An 18,182-nucleotide genomic window follows, 5' to 3' on the forward strand; every position below is an offset into this window, starting at 1 on the left:
CCCGATTCGCTGGTGGGTCATGTGGCCGTCCGCATCACGTGCCCTACGCAAGGACATAGTTATGGGGCCGGGAGACCCAGTCACAAGTCACGGGGTGGCTGGGTCGCCTGGGGGCGCTATAGCGCCCCAGCTCCGCGGGAAACCGAGGCAGAACTTAAAACCAAAACTTTCTTTATTGGCGTGTTGTACAAAAACAAAAGATTCCAGTCATAAAATGCGTATTACAAATCATTGGAGGAAAAACAAAAAACCAAAATAACCCATTTTGGCATGCAAAATCCGCGACAGGTGTGCACTAGACGCCCGCGCCGACCGCCGACCCTGGCACACTCTGCCCAGGCTACTCGGGGCGACCTAAGACCTTGCCCGTGACTCGGGACCAGAGGAAACGGGGGTCGGCGCGCCCACGGGGACATGCGAAGACAAACATGATTGCGGCTGGGTGGGCAAAAACATCTGCGGGTGAACACGGCGGCGGCGGCCAAGACCCCAGCCGGCTCAGGGACCCCACTCCTCAGGCAGGCCCGCCCTCCTCACTAGGGATGGTGCCAGCTTGAAGCTGGGCGTCCTCGGCGCCAGCTGTGTGTGTCCTCCTAGTTGCCCCCCCCCGGCCCCCTCCCAGTTGCAACAGTGATTTATGCTGTTTCCAAATCCGTGATTGCAAATGACTGTCCGGCGGGCCTCCCAGGCCCGCTTCCGCTCCCCAGAACGGGCTGAGGCGCCTCAGTGCCTTAAACACTGCTCAGCTCCACCCCGACTGACACGGGACGGGACGGGGCGGGAACGTGGCAGCCTCTGCCAGGGACACCCCACCGCGGTGGGGACCTGGCTCCGAGCCATGCTTGCCACCCAAGGTTAGCTGGTTACTCCCCCCCAAGACCCCGAACACCCCAATTTCAAGATACATAGTTTTAAGCCCTCCCCAATACAGGCCAAATGCCATAACCAGGTAAGAGTGCAGCTGTCCCGAGACCCACCCATCAGCTGTCCCGAGCCCTCTGGGGAAGCGGCTAGAAACCCCCCAGAAGTAACACATAGGGCCGGCGGGACTGACCCTGCCCCATTCCACAGGCTCTTCGGCTCCTCTCTGCCTCAGAACAGACCTGCCCGTGCCTCCTAGGTGTTGCTTTGGTGATGCTTCCTTCTGGGGTAACAGCATCCCCCCCAACCCCAACTGACCTCAATCCACCAAGGACCCAGCACTGGGGTTGTGGAAGGTTATAGGGGCTAAAGTTAGAAGAAGGTTCTAAACCCAGCAGTTTCCTCCACCACTGGCCCCTTTGGGGGCTCGGGGTGAAACCCTTTGACCCTCCTCAGAACCAACAAACCCTGGAGAGCTGGGGAGGCAGGAGGGGAGGGCGGAGGGGGGGTGACGTCCCCCTGGGCGATCCGAGGATTCTGGCCGTTGCCTCCTGGCTCAGTATAGCGTCACTAAGACTCGAGCTGCACTTTCTGAAGTGAGTTTGCCATGGGGGCGGGAGGGGGGGTCACAGGGGGCCCAGAGACTGCCCCGCCATGTTGGGGAGGCTGGCAGGGGAACTCCCCCAAAGTGGGTCCCCAGCCATCTCTGTATTGACCCATGTAAAAAAATAAATATCCATTAAAAAAATAACTTCTGTGTATCTCGGCAGGGAAGAGGTGTAAACGGTGAGCTAACATAGGGGGTGGGGATGGGGGGCCGGCAGGAAGCAGGGGGGCAGAGGGGGGAGTGGAAGGGTTGGCCGAGATCTCGGGAAGCGGAGACAGTGAGCTGTGTGGAACTGGGGTGCTGGGGAAGAGGGGGTGCTCGGCCCCGGCACAAGGCACGGTGGGAAAACGGGGAGTGCTGGGCTCCCCAGGAGTCTGTCCTCCCCCCCATCCCAGGGGAGGGCCGGGGAGGAGCCGCCCCACTGCAGAGGGATGGGGTGCCACCGCCGTCTGCTTCCGGGTGGTAACCCGGGCGCCCCTTCCGTGCCATCACCTGCTGCCCAGACTGAAAGTCATATTGTCGCCGGGACCCTAGGGGGCAGGCCGCAGACATCGGCGGCAGAAAGTTCCAGAAGGTGGAAGGGCTGGGAGGGCACCCAGGGTCTGTGGGAAGGGCTGGGGAACCCCCACCTGTTCTGAAACCTCGTTCTGGTTTCCGGTGGGCTGAACCACGAAAATGCCCTGGGGTGGGCGCGGGTACCCCTGACCATGCCCTCCCCCCTACCCCCCCTCCCCAATCCAGGGAACCTGGATTCTGAGTTTGGTTTTTCAAAAGCTTAAGAAAAAAGCTGCTAACAACCCCTAAACCCCACTCGCTTGCTCTGTCTGCCTCGAGTCTGTGGAGCTGGGGGGCTCTCTGGCCCCTTCCCTTCCCTGGGGAGCAGGGAGCCCCCCTATCCCATCCCTCCCCCCGCTCACTGCCCCTTTAGCAGTCAGGGGCCCGGGGTCTCAAAAAACGGGGGCACCAGAGCACACGCCTCGACCGCAGTGACGGATGTGGGGTTGCAGGGGCCCACCCAGTACGAATGATGCAGAGACACCCCCCCGCCCCCCAAATCCTGGCAGTTCGCTTAAAAATTCTCTAGAAATGTATCAAGGACTAAGGAGAAGCCAAGAGTAGAAAAATAGTGTCAGTGGCTCTGGGGGACGGCGAGTGGCGGGCGGCCTGTTCACATCACACGGCAGCCTCGTGAGGTGGTCCTGGGGTCTCCCTGAGAGAGAGGGGGTGTGGGAGGGCAGTCAGCAGACAGCTCTGCCACCCCCCTGTGCCCCCACAACCCTCGGTGGCAGCCTCCCCGGGCACCTGCCCCAAGGCACCAGCGGGCCAGTGACCCCCCGGGGCTGGGGGGGTGGGAGCCAGCGGCATGGAGGCACAGCCCCCCTCTCCCCGCCTCTACCTGCTGGTGGAAGAGGTCCTCCTCCCCAAACTCGGCTCCCTCCTCTTCTTCCTCCCCATTCTCGGCCTCCGGCGCCACCACCAAGCTCTGCTTCACCGTGTGCTGGGCCACTTCCTGTTGGGGACAAGAGCCGTAGTGCTACCCTCCGGCCCCGACCTAGGTCGCAGGGCAGGGCCCCCCCCCACCCCACCAGGGTCGGGGCACGCACCTCCCCATCGGCGTTGACCAGGACAGTCCGGAAGCTCTCGCCGGCACCCCAGCTTCTCTGGCTCTTCCATACCAGCGTCGAGGGGGGGCTGTGGGCCACCCCGGCCCCGGCTGCCCACACCTGGGGACACAGGAGCAGAACCTCATCAGCCCCAGCTGCAGGGCCCGGCCAGAGAGGAAGCCCCTTCCAAGCTGGCGTTTCTGGGCGTCGGGGGCCCACAGCAGCAAACAAGGCCAGCTTGGGACCCCCCACCCCCCAGGTGCTGTCCCAGGGACCTCACTTACCGTGACGGTCTGGCCGGCGCGCAGCACATACTTGGGTGTGAACTTGTAGGCGATCTCCTCGCCGTCCGCCCCCTGCCGCCGGATCCTCCAGTTGCCCAGCGACTGGTCCTGGTCCGAGCTGTTCTTGAGCCGCACGAAGCGGCCGTCCAGGTCCAGCTCGTCGATGCTGACGCTGCCCGACGCCGAGGCCTGCTGGGCCACCTGGAAGCCGCCGGCGCCGGGGCTGCTGCTGGCCGAGCCCAGGCCGCTGCTCGAGCCGGACGCCGACTCCACCTCCAGCCGTTTCCGCTTGCCCCGGCCCCCGCGCCCGCTGGACACCGACACGCTGCCGCCGCTGCTCGACGTGGCCCGCGAGATGGTCACCCGCGACGAGGGGCTGGGGGACAGCTTCAGCCTGCGGGTGGGCAGGGCGGGCCTCAGAGACGCCTGGCCACACCGGGCGCGCCCCCGGGCCCCCGCCCCCCTTGAGCCCTGCCCATCGCCCCCCACCTCTCCTCCTCGCCCTCCAGCAGCTTGCGGTAGGCGTTGATCTCCATGTCCAGGGCCAGCTTCACGTCCAGCAGCTCCTGGTACTCGGCCAGCTGCTTCTGCATCACGTCCCGCAGCTCCGTCATCTCCCGCTCCTTGGCGTCCAGCATCTTGCGGAACTTGTCCCGCTCGCCGGCCATGGCCGCCTCCAGCTCACGGATGCGGTCCTCAGAGGCGCTGGCCTGGTGGGGCGGCCGGCCGGGTCACGGAGCAGCCCCACGGCGGGCGGGCCCGCACCCCCCCGCGCCGGGGACCCCGCGGGCATCACCTGCTTCTGGAGGCCCGAGAGCTGGTAGCTGAGCGACTCGAGCCGCATGCGCGCCTCCTTTAGCTCCTCGCGCGCCGCGCTGGCCGCCTTGTCGTTCTGGTCCGAGCTCAGCTTGGCCTGTTCCAGCTGAAGGGACACAAGGGGCAGGGGGCCACCTGATGGTTAAGGACCGTCTGACTGCCGCAACAGGGAGTGGGAGGGGCCCTCTGCAGAAATGGGGCGGGGCCAGACAGGATGATGGTCGAGGGGCGTGCTCCAGCAAAAAGGCAGCATGGCAGGGCTGAGGGCAGCCCGGGGACGGGCCTGGTGAGAGGGTGGGACCGGGAGGGGGCCCAGGAACAAGGCCTGGAGAGGGCGGTTCAGGGTCTGGGGCCTGGAGAAAGCAGCCGGGGGGCGTGGCCTGGAGAGGCTGGTCTGGGGGAGGGGCCTGGAGAGGCTGGTCCGGGGGCGGGCCCCGGAGAGGGCGGTCTAGGGGCGGGGCCGGCAGGGGCGGGGCCGGCAGAGGGGCGGGCCCCAGCACACCTTGGCCTGGTACGTCTGCTCCAGCTCCTGCCGGTACAGCCTCACTTGCTCGTCGTGCTGGCCCCGCAGCTCCTCCAGGGCCTGCGCCACCTTGAAGTCGTACTCCTGTTGCCGGCTGCTGTCCACCTCCACCAGGCGCCGCTCGTGCCGCCGCCGCGTCTCCCGCACCTCCTGTGAGGGCAGGGCGGGGCCACCGTGAGCCCCCCACTGGCAGGTGGGCGCAGGACCCGGGGTTGGGCTCCTTGGCCTGCAGCAGCCACCTCTGGGGGGGCACCCAAGTTTGGACCACTGTCGTGGCACTTCATTATTCACTGTCGCTGTGGTGGGACACATGTTCCCTACCCCACACCCCTGGGACCCGGGACACACAGGGAGCAGGCCAGAACCCCAAGGACCCAGAGTGAGGGCTGGGACCTACCCTACCACAGACAAAAAGTGATACTGGGGAGGGCCCTGCTGGAGCTGGTGGTCTTTTTTTCTTTTTTGGCCTTTGGGTCATACCCGGCGATGAACAGGGGTTATTCCTGGCTGATGCACTCAGGAATTACTCCTGGCAGTGCTCGGGGGACCATACAGGATGATGGGACGCTGGGAATTGAACCCGGGTCGGCCACGTGCAAGGCAAGCACCCTACCCACTGTATATCGCTCTAGCCCCTGGGGTCTCTTTAGGGCAGAGCCCCTAAACACATCTGGCCTGACCCCCCCTTTGAGATAACTCAGCTTCCCTGTGAATTGACCTTCACTCAATGAACAGAAGGTGCCCCCATTACCGCTGACCCCCCCAACCTTCGCACCGAAGGCTGGGGATGTAAGTCCTCCTCTATGATGAATGTTCTGGAATTGGAGGTGCAGGAATAAACTGCCAAGCACTATGAGAGGCTGGTTCGAGGGGATGGGAGTGACCCAGAAGCTGTCGTAACAGCTGAGCAGGGCGGGGGGGGGGGGGGGGATGTGGCACGCTGAAGGCAGCTTTGCATGTGGAGGGCCTGGGCACCATCGCCAGCACTGCTTGGGCGCCCCCAGAGCTCAGAGCCGGAGTGAGAACCCCATCCTCTGCAGAGACCCAGAAGTGGCCCAAATGCCCGACCCCCAGGCTGACTAGGTGGGTCTACGGGGTCCCGGCAGAGCTCTTCCTGGGGTCCCGCTGAGAGCTCCCTGCCCCAAACAGGGACCCCCTGAGGTGTGAGCAGGTTCCTTCCAGGGATAGGCTGGGGCCCCCTCAATTGTCTTCATGGAGTCTCATCAAGGACCCAGGGCTCCTCCCAGGCCAGGGGTCCCTCAGGAACACAGGATCCCTCTGGGGCCCCCTCCTGGGTTTGGGGTTCCTCCTAGGTCCAGGGTCCTCACAGGTTGGAGGTCTCTCACAGGTCAGGGGGGTTGCTCACTTGCTGAGGTTTCTTCCAGGCCTGAGGGCCCCTCACAGGGGTGGGAGACTTCCCCGCATCTCTCATGGCCTTCATAGGGGCGGGCAGGGGCGGCTGCAGGGGACGGCCCCTCAGCAGCACGGAGCCCCCACTGCGGGTGCCAGACAGTCAGGCCCAAGTTCTGGTTCTGTTCCGAGCTCTGAGGGCACAATGCCCCCCCCCTGCCCTCCCCCGCCCACCCCACCCGGCTCGAACTAGAGGCTGCAAAAGAGGTACATCTGTATACCCACAAACACAAGGATGGTCGGACAGACGAACGGAAACGGAGGGGCCTTATCTGGAAAACGGGAATGCTGTGAGGGCCCCGCCCAGTGCTGGCACCAACGGCGCTGGGGCCCCCTGGCTCCATCTTCAGAGCCACAGAGGAGAGCCCCCACAACGACCAAGACGAAGACGGTCCTGATGCCCCAAACCCAGGTCCAGGTGTGTGTGTGTGTGTGGGGGGTGCCCCCAAGAACTGATAGAGGCAGACAGGAGCTGGGGCCCCCAGACTGGGCAGGCCGGAAGTGCCAAGACGCAGACCCCGAGGGTGGTCCCGCCCCCCTGCTGCGCACTGGCCTCCTCGAAGACGCTGCGGCGGAAGTCCAGCTCCTCCTGCAGGCTCTGGCAGCGGTTCTCCAGGTCCACGCGCATCAGCGTCTCCTTCTCCAGCTGCTGCTTGGCCACGGCGTGGCCGTCCTCCGCCTGGGGAAGCCGGGGGTCAGGCGGGCGCCGGGCGCCGGGCTCCGGGCGGGAGAGGGGTGCCAGGCCCGCGCCCCGCGCCCCACCTTGGCCAGCTGAGCCCGCAGCTCGGCCACGTCGCTCTCCAGCGCGCGCTTGTCGCCGAGGGCGGCCGCCAGCTCGGCCTCGCTGCGGTGGAACAGGGCCTCCAGGTCCTTGGCGCGCGCCTGCGCCGCCGTCAGCTCGCCCTCCCGCTTCTTGGAGCTGCAAGGGCCGAGGCGCCATGAGCAGAGCCGCCCCCAGCCCCGCGCGTGGCACGGGGAGCCTGCGGGTCTCCAGACTAAGGGCGCCCACTGCCCCGGCACGGGGGGGGGAGGGGGGAGGGCGGGCACCCCACTTGGAGCCTGCGGGTGGGAAGGCGGCGATCCCCCACTCTGAATCTAAATTGGGGAGGGGGGCTGCTGGAGCGATAGCACAGGGGAGGCCTTGCACGTGACCGACCCGGGTTCGATTCCCAGCATCCCATAGGGTCCCCTGAGCACCGCCAGGAGTAATTCCTGAGTGCAGAGCCAGGAGTAACCCCTGTGCATCACCGGGTGTGACCCAAAAAGCAAAAATAAGTAAAGGGGGGAGAGGGGGTGTTCTGGGCACAGTGGGGGGTGAGCAGCGTCCCCGCTCCCCCCTGCCCCCAGGATCTCCCCTGGTGTCCCCAGGGTCACCCACTAAGACACCCTCAGCCCCCACCTGGGGAAGCAGAGCACAGGCCCCCAGCAGCCCCTCCCCGACCCGCCCAAGTCTTGCTGCTCTGCCAAGGATGGGAGGGTCCAGCTCTGTCCCACAGACCTGCAGGGGGCAGCGGGCCAGAGCAGGAGCCCGAGAGAGAGGATTTAGCTACGGAACATTCCAGCAAGGGCCCAGGGCAGCCAGGGAGGGTGAGATGACAAGTTGCGGGGGCGGGGGGGCCAGGGAGCGGGAGGGGGCCGTTCGAGGGTCCCGGGGGGGTGCCCACCTCTTGCTGATCTCCTCCAGCTCGGCGCTCAGCTTGCCCACGTCGATCTGCAGCCGGGCGCGCTCCCGGGCCGTCTCGTCCAGCACCCGGCGGGCGTCCGCCAGCTCCGACTCGTACAGGTTCTTGATGCCGCTCACCTGGGGACGAGCTGGTGTGACGGGGACACTCTCGGGCTCCCCCTCCCCGCCTCCCACGGCGCCTCCAGACACCCAGAACCCCCAAAGACGGGGGGAGGGGAGAGACGGAGACCCCACGGACAGGGAGGAGCCACGGACTCAGCAAGAAGAAAAACGGTCCCAGGAGCCGGAGCGACAGCGCAGCGGGGAGGGCGTCTGCCTTGCACATGGCCGACCCGGGTTTGATCCCCGGCAGCCCAGAGGGTCCCCGAGCACCGCCAGGAGTGAATCCTGATGCAGAGCCAGGAGTCAGCACTGAGCACTGCGGGTGTGACCCAAAAAGCGCCCCCCCGCCCCTCCCCGCCCACAGGGATGGTCATCCGCATCTCCAGAGTGGGGGCACAGGACCCGTTTCACCCCTACCCTGCACCAGGAGGGGCGTGGAGGGAGGAAGCAAAGGAGGGGCCGGAGACCCCACTGCAAGGCAGGGGTTCAGCCCTGCATGTCCCCCCGCCCAGGATCCCCAGCACCACTGAGGCCTCGGCTCTCGGACTGACCCGCTGGCACGGAGGGCTGCCCCCCGCCTCTCTGCCCCCCCCACCCAGGTAAACCAAAGCAGGGGGGCAGAGTGGCAGTTGGGCACACAGGAGATGGGCAGAGTCCCCACCCCGAGGGTCCTGGGGGTCCCCAGACCCAGCAGCCCCTCAAGTCTGGGCCTGCAGGGCTGGCGAGAGGCCAGCAGGGAGGGCGCTGGCCCTGCACGCAGCAGCCCCGCACTGGATCCCCGACGTCCCATCGGGTCCCTGAGCACAGAACCAGGAGTCAGCCCTGGGCATGGCCGGGGGTGGCCCCAAAGATTAAAAAAAAAAAATCCTCCCACCAAATGTTTCCCTGGCTTTGGGGGCAGACCCAGTGGGTCTCGGTCACTCCCGGTGGTGGCCGGGATTCAAACCGGGGGTCAGCCGTGTACAAGGCCAGCACTTGCGGGGGGAAGGGTTTGTGGGGTCGCCGGAGGGGTCGCTGCTGGCCGGGGCCCTCAGGGCACCCGGGGGAGACGGGGAGCTCAGAGGGGGACACCCCGGCAGGATTCACGCCCGCCCGTGCCCTCCCGCAGGCTCTGGCCGAGGAGTCCTTTTTTTGATTTGAGTCCCCCCATCTTTCCCGGGGAGGGGGGGCGGAGGGCCCCCCAAACGATGTTCCTGAACCCAGGGCCCTGCAGATGGTTCTCAGCCCAAAAGGCCCCGTTGCCTGGGCATGAGGAAACGGGGCAGTGGGTGGGCCCCGCAGTGCCAGGGACACAGACCCAGCCCACACACGAGGCCTGGCCCTAACCACTGCGCCATCTCCCCTCCGGAGGGAGCACCGTGGCTGGTGGTACCATGACCAGGAGTATCTCGGGCGTCGCTGTCCCAACCCTCCCCCTGACCCTGCCAACCGCTTTCACTGTTTTGGGGCCACCCCTGCAGTGCTCGGCGTGACAGGGCGGGGCCCGGGGATTGGACCTGGGCCGACCACCGCACGGTCCGTAACCCTGGACACCCTGGGTCCCCGGGAGACGTCACATAAGGACTTCTGTATTTCCTTCCGTATTTCCTTCGGCAAACCCCCGGGAGGTGGGGAGGGGGTGCAGGGCTGCCCCAGCCTGTCGTGACCTGCAATGTCTGTTAGGGCTCTCTCGTGTATGTGGGGAGGGGGTTTTGTTCTCTTGTTTTGGGGCCACACCCAGCAGTGCTCTGCACTCAGGACTCGCCCCTGGAGGTGCTCAGGGGACCCTAGAGGAAGTGGGGCACTGAATCCGGGTGGGCTGTGTAGAAGGCTATACTCTCTCTCTGATCAGTGGGGGGGGGAGGGAGAGATGGGGTCACAACCAGCAGTGCTCAGGGCTGACTCCTAGCTCTGTGCTCAGGGATCACTCCTGGCAGTGCTCAGGGGACCCTGTGGGGTACCGGGGGAGGAAGGAGCCGGGGTCTGGACCGTACTGGGTGGTACTCTGGGGGACCATGTCAGTCAGGACATCAAACCAGGGGGACACCCACCCCCCACGGCAGCAACTTCCCGTGCCAGGAGGGAAAAAGCTTCCAGGAAGGAAAGTGCAGAATCCCACAAGCCCCTCCCCCTTGGTGGGGGTGACCCTAGTTCTCGGCATCCAGAGATGGGGGGAGCAGGGAGAACAGCCAGAAGGCGCTGCCCCACCCCCTGCAGGCGGCTGACCCGGCTCCAATTCCCAGCAGCCCCTGGGTGAGCCCTGAGCCCTGGGCACCTGTGCTGTAGGGTGTGGCCGCAAAACAAAATGACAAAAATTTGTTTTGTTTCTCCAGGACCATCCCGGAGGTCCAGGGACGTATAGAGGCCAGGCTCCCGCTGACCCAAAGTGAGTGCCCTGAGGTCACTGGAGGTATCTCCCCTGGCCCTGATCTCCCTTTCGCAATACAAAAGCAAAAAACCAAAGTGCCTGGGGGCTGGAGCGGGTAAGGCATTTGCCTTGCACGCGGCCGACCCTGGTTTGATTCCCAGCATCCCATAGGGTCCCCCAGCACTAACAGGAGTAATTCCTGAGTGCAGAGCCAGGAGTAACTGTACAACACCAGGTGTGACCCAAAAAGAAAAAAAAAGCCAAAGTGCCTTTGGGAAGGGGAAAGGGGAATTTAAAGGAAAAAAAAAACATAAAGGGGAGGGAGGAGAGGCCAACCTGGATTCAATCTATAGGGTCCCCCAAGCCACGCTAAGAGTGATCCCCAAGCACTGAGCCAGGAGTCAGCCCTGAACACCACCAGGCGTGGTGACACCAAAAACCAAAGCCTGGGAGGGCAGAAGAGGGATCACAGCCACAGACAAGCAACAGACCCTGGTTCTGGCCCTCCCCAAGGTGCTGCCCACCCCATCACCACTCGGATGCAGTGCACCCACCCCATCACCACCTGGATGCAGTGCGCCCCCCATCACCACCCGGATGCAGTGCACCCACCCCATCACCACCGGATGCAGTGCGCCCCCATCACCCAGATGCAGGGAGCTCACCCCAAACCAATGCCAGCCCTACAGTTCCCAGCCCACCTTGGGCTACCAGCCTGCCCCCCTCGGACACCAAGGCAGAGAGTGCAGCAGCACCCTAATTGCTGTACCCTGGGCCCACCCACCTAGCCTGTGGGGGCTTCGGGGAAACCTCCCAGCCTCAGTGACTGGGTGACGCGGCTGGTTCGGTTTGAAGTGAACCCTCAGCAGACAGGTGATGTTTAAGATGGGGGGAGGTCACAGATTATTTCCTTACTTTTAGTTTATTTTCTCTTATGGCAAGGGGACACATTTGGGTCACATCCAGTGGTGCTCAGGGCTGACTCCTGGCTCTGTGCTCAGGGTTGACTCCTGGTGGGGCTCTCTTGAGTCCTAGCCGGGACTCAAGCAGAGCCCCCGCCCCTGACCCAGGGACTAGCCCCTAGCCCTGTCCCTCGGGTTGATGAGACTCCTCTTTCGGATTTCTTCATGAAGACTGATGTTGCTTCCTCCACATCCCTGATAAAAAGCTGGTCCCGAGAGGTAGCCAGGAAGGTGTGCGCCTTGCATGTGGCCGACCAGGTGCCGCGTGTTTAGGGCCCCTCCTGCCACAGCCAGATGTAGCCGCCCCAGCCCCACCCCCAAAAGACACAACCCCAAATAAAAGCAGAAAGGAGGCCGGAGAAATAGTACAGGGATCAGGTACTTGTCCTGCAGGCAGCTGACCGGGGCTGCCTGGGGCTCGACCCTCAGCACTTCCCAGGGTCCCCTGAACCCCTCCAGGAGTGATCCCGGAGCACAGAGCCAGGAGTCAGCCCTGAGCACTGCAGGGTGTGACCCCAGAACACAATAAAAGAACAAATCAGGGGGCTGGAATGACAGTACAGCGGGGAGGGCATTTGCCTTGCATGCAACCGACCTGAGTTCAATCCCCGGCATCCCACAGGGTTCCCCGAGCACCGCCAGGAGTGATTCCTGAGTGCAGAGCCAGGAGGAACCCCTGTGCATCAGCCGGGTGTGACCCAAAAAGGAGAAAAAAAAAGAGGGCCAGGGGGAGGGCCCCAGAGCAAGTGCCCCGGATCCCCACCCCCCTCCCAGGGTGCTGCCCCACGGCAGTCCTGGGCATGCCAGGACAAGAGAACAAAACGCAAGCCCGGCCAGGAGGTGGAGGCCGGACGGGCCCCGGGCCCTGCGGGAGCGGCACAGCCACATTCTTCCTTTCCCCGGAGGAGCAAGTCCTCGGGCTGCTGAGGGCCCCGGGCACCCCTCAAAGTCAGGTCCCCGTGCCGGAGAGGCAGCGGGGAGGGCGCTGGCCTCGCACAAGGCCAACCTGAGTTCGATCCCTGACATCCCATAAGGTCCCCTGAGCACCGCCAGGAGTCACCCTGGGCGTGACCTGGTGTGACCCCCCCTTCAACAACAACAACAAAAACAGGTCCTGTGAGCTCGCTCGCCACGGAGCCGCCTGGACCCATCACCCCCCGGCGCCAGCCCCGCACCTCCACGGCCTTTGCGAAACCACACGCATTTCTGACAGCCACGCCGCCTGCCCTCACGAACAGGCACCATCTCCGGGGGGGGGGGGTTGGTTTCTGCGGGGATGGCTGGCGTGGATCCCACCCGGGGTGGCCAGGCGCTGCTACTCCAGGCGCAGTGCTCAGGGAGCATCCTGGCAGGCCTCAGGGACCACATGCAGAGCCGAGGATCAGACTGGGGCCTGCCAGGGGCAAGGCACCTAACCCCAGACCAACAGGCCTTGGCTTTTATTTATTTTTTGTTGCGGGGGGTGGGGGATGGGGGTTCCACATCCATGGATGCTCAGGGCTTGCTCCTAGCAGTGCTCGGGACCACATGAAGTCCTAGAACAGAGCCCAGGCCGGCCTGTCTGTAGAGTGGAGAGGCACCAGCCTTGGACCCGGTGCACCTGGGCTCATTCCCTGGCACCTCACAGGACGCCCGGAGCACAGAATCAGGAGTCAGCCCTGAACAGCACTGGGTGTGGCCCAAAAGCCAACATCAGAATCAGACCCAGATTAGACTCGGCAAAGGCCAAGGGACAGGAGGGAGAAGGTGCCTTGCGCCCAGGCCCTGACTCCAGGGCTGGACCCTGTGCTCGGCCACCCGGCCCGGCCACGCAGCGCGCTGGGACAGGTCCACACCCCGCAGGATCCGACCCCCTTCCGGCCCCACTCAGCAGGCAGCAGGCCCGAGCAGGGGAACCCTGACTCTGCAGCCTGCCAGGAGCCCCCCAGTGCCAGCACCACTGAGGCTGTGGGTGGGGAAAGACCCCGCCCCACCCCGCAAGCACCCCCAAAACCCCTGATGCCTCCCGAGCCCCACGGCAAGGCAGCAGTGAGGGCGGGAGAGGGGCACACAGGCGTGCATCCCCGGGGGTCCGCTGCCCGTCCGTGACAGGTCACTCTCTGGGACACCCTCAAAGCTGACTCAACCTTGGCAAGTGGATTTGGGGCACCCACTGGGGTCACTCCAGCAGCAGAGCCGCCACCCGGGCCCCCACCCTGGCCAGAAGCACCCCAGGGTGGCAAGTGCTGAGGTCCCTGGGGCAGGACACGCCCATTACAGGCACACACATGCTTTCACACAGCCCCTCACAGGCGCACACGCTTACACGCCCATATTCACTCACACTCACACACACAGCCCATCACACACACTCACACGTTAACAGCCCATTACACACACATTTGCATGCTTGCATTCACTCACACATACATTCCTATGTACGCTCACACGCACACACACGGTCACACTCACACACTGACTCGCTGTCTCACACTCAAGCACAATCACACACACAAACACACATGTTCACAGACACACACAGACACACACCACCCAGGGGAATGAACACAGGCACATTCACAGCTGCAGTCATTCAGTCTCACGTTCATACTCACACATGCACTCACACAGTCACACACACACACGCGCGCACACACACACACACACACACACACACAGAGAAATGGACACCCCCCACACACACACACCAGGCTCAGGCCAGCTGACAGACCCAGTCCAGCTGCAGACGGGGAGGCCTGAGGACCCCAGTGGAGGGCCCGGCCCGGGCAGGGGGGCTGCAGCCCACAGGCCGCCCACTAGGCCTGGCACTGAGGTCTGGGAAGGCAACATCCACGTCTGACCTGGGGGCCTTGCCAGCATCTGCCCCCCCAGCCCAACTCAAGAGGTGTCCCAGCTGCAAACACAGGACAAGCACTCAGGGGCAGGCCCCCCCCCCCAAGGCGGCAGGGTTTAGCCTGAGGTCACGACCCCACCCCGCCTGGTGCGGGTCTGTAACCCTCCCGAGGGTCCCCAAGCCCCTCCCCTACTCCAACTCCCAATGCCCCCTGGGTCCCTAGACCTCAGCTCTCTCCAATCCTGGCCAGGGGTAGGACCTCCCTCGCCGGAGCGAAGCCATCCTGGGGCGCAGGAAGGTCTCCCCAACCCCACACACCTGGGGACCCGGGCCCGGCCCCGCCCCCAACTCACAGGACTCAACTAAGGGCTCTAAAGTGACAGGAGCGACCACGTGACTCCACCAGGGAGACACCCCGCCCTCCACCCTCCCTAGTGCCTCAGTTGCCCCAGCAACTAGAGGAACCCCCAAATCCACAGAGCCAAGCCCAAGGTGAGCCAGCCCTCGGGGGCCGCCCCACCCCCTCCATCCCAGGGCCCTCCAGAACGCGGAGTCGGCGGGGTCTGCGCCCCTCCCTGGGGCCCCGTCGCAGGACCCTGGGAGTGTGGGGGGCTCCTGACACCTTCGAGCGACCGGGAGGGGAGCCCCGAGTCCTCCCCGCACCCCCGCGGCTGTGCTGGGGCACAGGACAGCCGAGAAGACCCTGGGGAACCCCTCTTCTCCCCGGACCCGGCCGCCGCCACCCCGCGCCCCGAAACGCCCACGTACGCCCCAGGAGCCCGCAGCAGCGCGCACCCCGCGCCCCGGGAACCTGCAGGACCCCCGAGACCCCTCCAAGCCCCAGCCCAGACACCCCGCCCCGCAGTGGGGATTCCTCGACGTGCAGACCACGCCCCCGACGTGCACCCGTCCTTCGCCCTGGGACCCCCCCGCCGAGCCCCCGCCAAATGTCCCCTGGGGACCCCATGGTGGGCAGACCGAGCCTGAGAAATGCACGCGAGCCCCCGCCCCCTCCCCGCCCAAGAGGCCCTGGGTGGGAGAGGAGGCGCCCCCGCGCCCGCCAGCGGCCCCCGCCGCCTTTCCCCGCGGACGCGCGCGGCGGGGGCGCGCACACACGCGCGCGAGCGGGGACGCGGGGGCGCGCACGCCTACCTCGCGCGTGGTCACCTCCTCGCGCTCCGAGATCTTGACGAGCAGCCGGTCGTTCTCCAGCTCGAGCGCGCGGACGCGGTCGATGTAGTGCGCCAGGCGGTCGTTGAGCTCGCGCAGCTCCTCCTTCTCCTGCAGCCGCGACAGGCGCGTGGGCGACAGCGGCGTGGCCGGCCCCGCGCGGCCGGGCAGCGGCGTGGCCATGGCGGCGGCTCGCGGCCTGCGCGGCTCGGGACGGCGGCCGCCCGGCGGGCTCATTCAATCCGCGCCGCGGCAAGATGGCGCCGCCGTCTCCGCCCGCCCGCCCGTCGGCGTCCCGCCGCGCGCGGGGCCTGCTGGGAGATGGAGTCCGCCGCCCCGCGCGCGGGCTGCTGGGACTGGTAGTCCCGCGGGGCACGCCGGGAAATGAAGTCCACCTTCCACTCCGGAGCGGAGGGGCTGCAGCTCAGGATCTCCGCCTGGATGGCGCCCGCGCCCGCCTCTGTAGAGTCTTTGGACCATGCCCGGGCCTCTTGCAATGCGCCCCCCGTCCTTCTCTGAGCATTGCAAGAGGAACAGCTGCATGTCCCCCCAAAATGATGCCAGTAGTGGTAGCACCTGTCAGCGCCAGCCACCAAAAAAGGCAAACAGGGGGCTGGAACGAGTAAGAGCGTTTGCCTTGCACGCCGCCAACCCGGGTTCGATTTCCAGCATCTATAAAGGTACCCGAGCACCGCCAGGAGTGATTCCTGAGTGCAGAGCCAGGAGTAAGCCCTGAGCATCGCCGGGTGTGACCCAAAAAGCAAAAAAAATTTAAAAAAGCCGAACAGACAATGACAGGGCCAGAGCAATTGAGCACAGCAGGTAAGGCGCTTGCTTGCCTAGCACACGAAGAGTCGGGTTCAATCCCCGGCACCACATTTGGTTTTCTGAGCGCCGCCAGGAGTGATCCCCGAGTAACTGTTGAGTGTGGCCCCAAACCCAAAGCAAACAACGCAACAAGTTATCTGCCCATAGATTCCTTGGTTGCTTCGATCCTCGGATCTGCCTGAGTGTTCTTTCTACCTGGAGCTTCCGTCCTCCTCCAACACCCTTGGAGAAGGTGGACCGGATGCGAGACAGCCTTTAGGTGACCCCAGAAAATGGCAGGTGGAACAAAATCCCCCCAGACTGCACAGTTAGAAGCCCAAGCATCCCCAATCCTAAAACTCAAGGTTTCAGTATCTGTATTACAAATCACAATGCCCACAAGGAGAGAGAGAGAGAGAGAGAGAGAGAGAGAGAGAGAGAGAGAGAGAGAGAGAGAGAGAAGAAAGAAAGGTGAATGAATGACATAGAGGCAGGCAGGGGGTGGAGGCTGGGGTGACAGGAGAAAAACTGGGGACCTTGGTGGTGGAAAATGTACACTGGTGAAGGTATGTGTGTTGGAATATTGACTGAAACACAATCATTATCAAATTTGTCACTGTATCTCCCGGTAACTTAATTTTAAAAAAAGATACAGGTGAACAATAGCTAAAAGAAAAGATGCTCAACATCACTCATCACCAAACAGATGCGGGTCAAGCTCAGAACAAGGCATCACGTCACATCTGCTTGAATGGCTGCTATCAAAAAGAAATAGCAATTACCAGCGAGGAAATGGAGAAAATGGAGTCGCCGCATACTGCTGGTGAGACTGAAAAGTCCTGCACAGGGCCGGAGCGATAGTCTGGTGGGAAGGGCGCTTGCCTTGCACGAAGCCAACCCTGGCTCCATTCTCAGCATCCCATATGGTCCCCTAAGCACCAGGAGTGACTCCAGAGCGCAGAGCCAGGAAGAACCCCTGAACGTCGCCGGGTATGACCCAAAATTTTTTTGAAAAAATAAAAGAAAAGAAGAAATACTGAAAAATCATAGCTACAGTGAAAAACAAGTAAGGGAGTTTTTTCTTTTTGGGTCACACCCAGCGATGCACAGGGGTTACTCCTGGCTCTGCACTCAGGAATTACCCCTGGCGGTGCTCAGGGGACCCTATGGGATGCTGGGAATCGAACCTGGGTCGGTCGCGTGCAAGGCAAACGCCCTACTCGCTGTGTTATTGCTCCAGCCCCCAGGGAGTTATTTTTTTTAAATAAAAAAAATTAGAACTCTCATCCATTAAAAAATAAAAATTGGGGCCGGAGCGATAGCACAGCAGGTAGGGCGTTTGCCTTGCACGCGGCCGACCCGGGTTCGATCCCCGGCATCCCATATGGTCCCCCAAGCACCGCCAGGAGTAATTTCTGAGTGCAAAGCCAGGAGTAACCCCTGAGCATCGCTGGGTGTGACCCAAAAAGCAAAAATAAAATAAAATAAAATAAAATAAAAATAAAAATAAAAAAAGAACTCAGGCAGGACCGAGTTCTAAGAGTGTCTTCCCAAAGTTGGGGGATGGGGGAGCCCGCCTCCTGTTTTCTGCCCCCCAGAACAAAGACAAGAAAGAAGTGGTCTGGAGAGACAGTACAGCGGGGAAGGCGCTACTTTCCTTGCACGCGGCTGATCCAGGTTCCATCCCCTGCACCCCTGAGCCCCTCCCCCCCAGCCCTTTTAGCTGTGATCCAAAAACCAAACGGTCTGGGGAGTATGGAGGGTCTTGGAGCTAGCCCCAAATGTGAATTACGGGTGACGTGGGGTCTGCTCTCCTACCTGCGCCCCAACTCTTGGCTGCAGCCCCTCCCAAAGCTCCTGACCCCTCCAGGCCACAGGCAGAGCAGAATCCTGACGGGGGGGTGTGGGGGGGAAGGGGGATCCCCCTCCACCTACCACCCACTAATGGCCTGGGGTGTCCCAGCAGCCAATGGCTGTTGCCCACCCCACACCCCCAGCTTCCCTCCCCTTCCTGGAACCCCAGGACGCGGCTGGACTCCAAGCCCCAGAAAGCCCCGCGTGGCCTGGAGTGGGGCCGGCCGCCTCGGGGCGGAGTCGCCGCTTTTGAATTTTGGCGCTGAGAGGGCGGAGCCGGGCTCAGCCTGACCCATCCCTGCATCCCCCGCCCCCGAA

The 18,182-nt window shown here is 63.8% G+C and overlaps 1 protein-coding gene across 1 annotated transcript; it reads right to left on the bottom strand.

Annotated features, from left to right (window-relative positions):
* Window positions 1-154: 154 nt before the first annotated feature.
* LMNB2 (lamin B2) lies at window positions 155-15,472 on the bottom strand. Its single transcript, XM_004614954.2, has 11 exons — window positions 15,186-15,472; window positions 7,770-7,906; window positions 6,868-7,024; window positions 6,659-6,784; window positions 4,675-4,845; window positions 4,153-4,278; window positions 3,846-4,066; window positions 3,357-3,750; window positions 3,073-3,192; window positions 2,865-2,978; window positions 155-2,678 (listed from the first exon to the last, which is right to left on the bottom strand). The coding sequence occupies exons 1-11, from the start codon at window positions 15,438-15,440 to the stop codon at window positions 2,637-2,639; spliced, it is 1,863 nt and encodes a 620-aa protein (XP_004615011.2). The 5' UTR covers window positions 15,441-15,472; the 3' UTR covers window positions 155-2,636.
* Between the last annotated feature and the right edge of the window lie 2,710 nt (window positions 15,473-18,182).

This window comes from Sorex araneus, chromosome 2 (assembly GCF_027595985.1).
Source record: "Sorex araneus isolate mSorAra2 chromosome 2, mSorAra2.pri, whole genome shotgun sequence".
Lineage (NCBI taxonomy): Eukaryota > Metazoa > Chordata > Mammalia > Eulipotyphla > Soricidae > Sorex > Sorex araneus.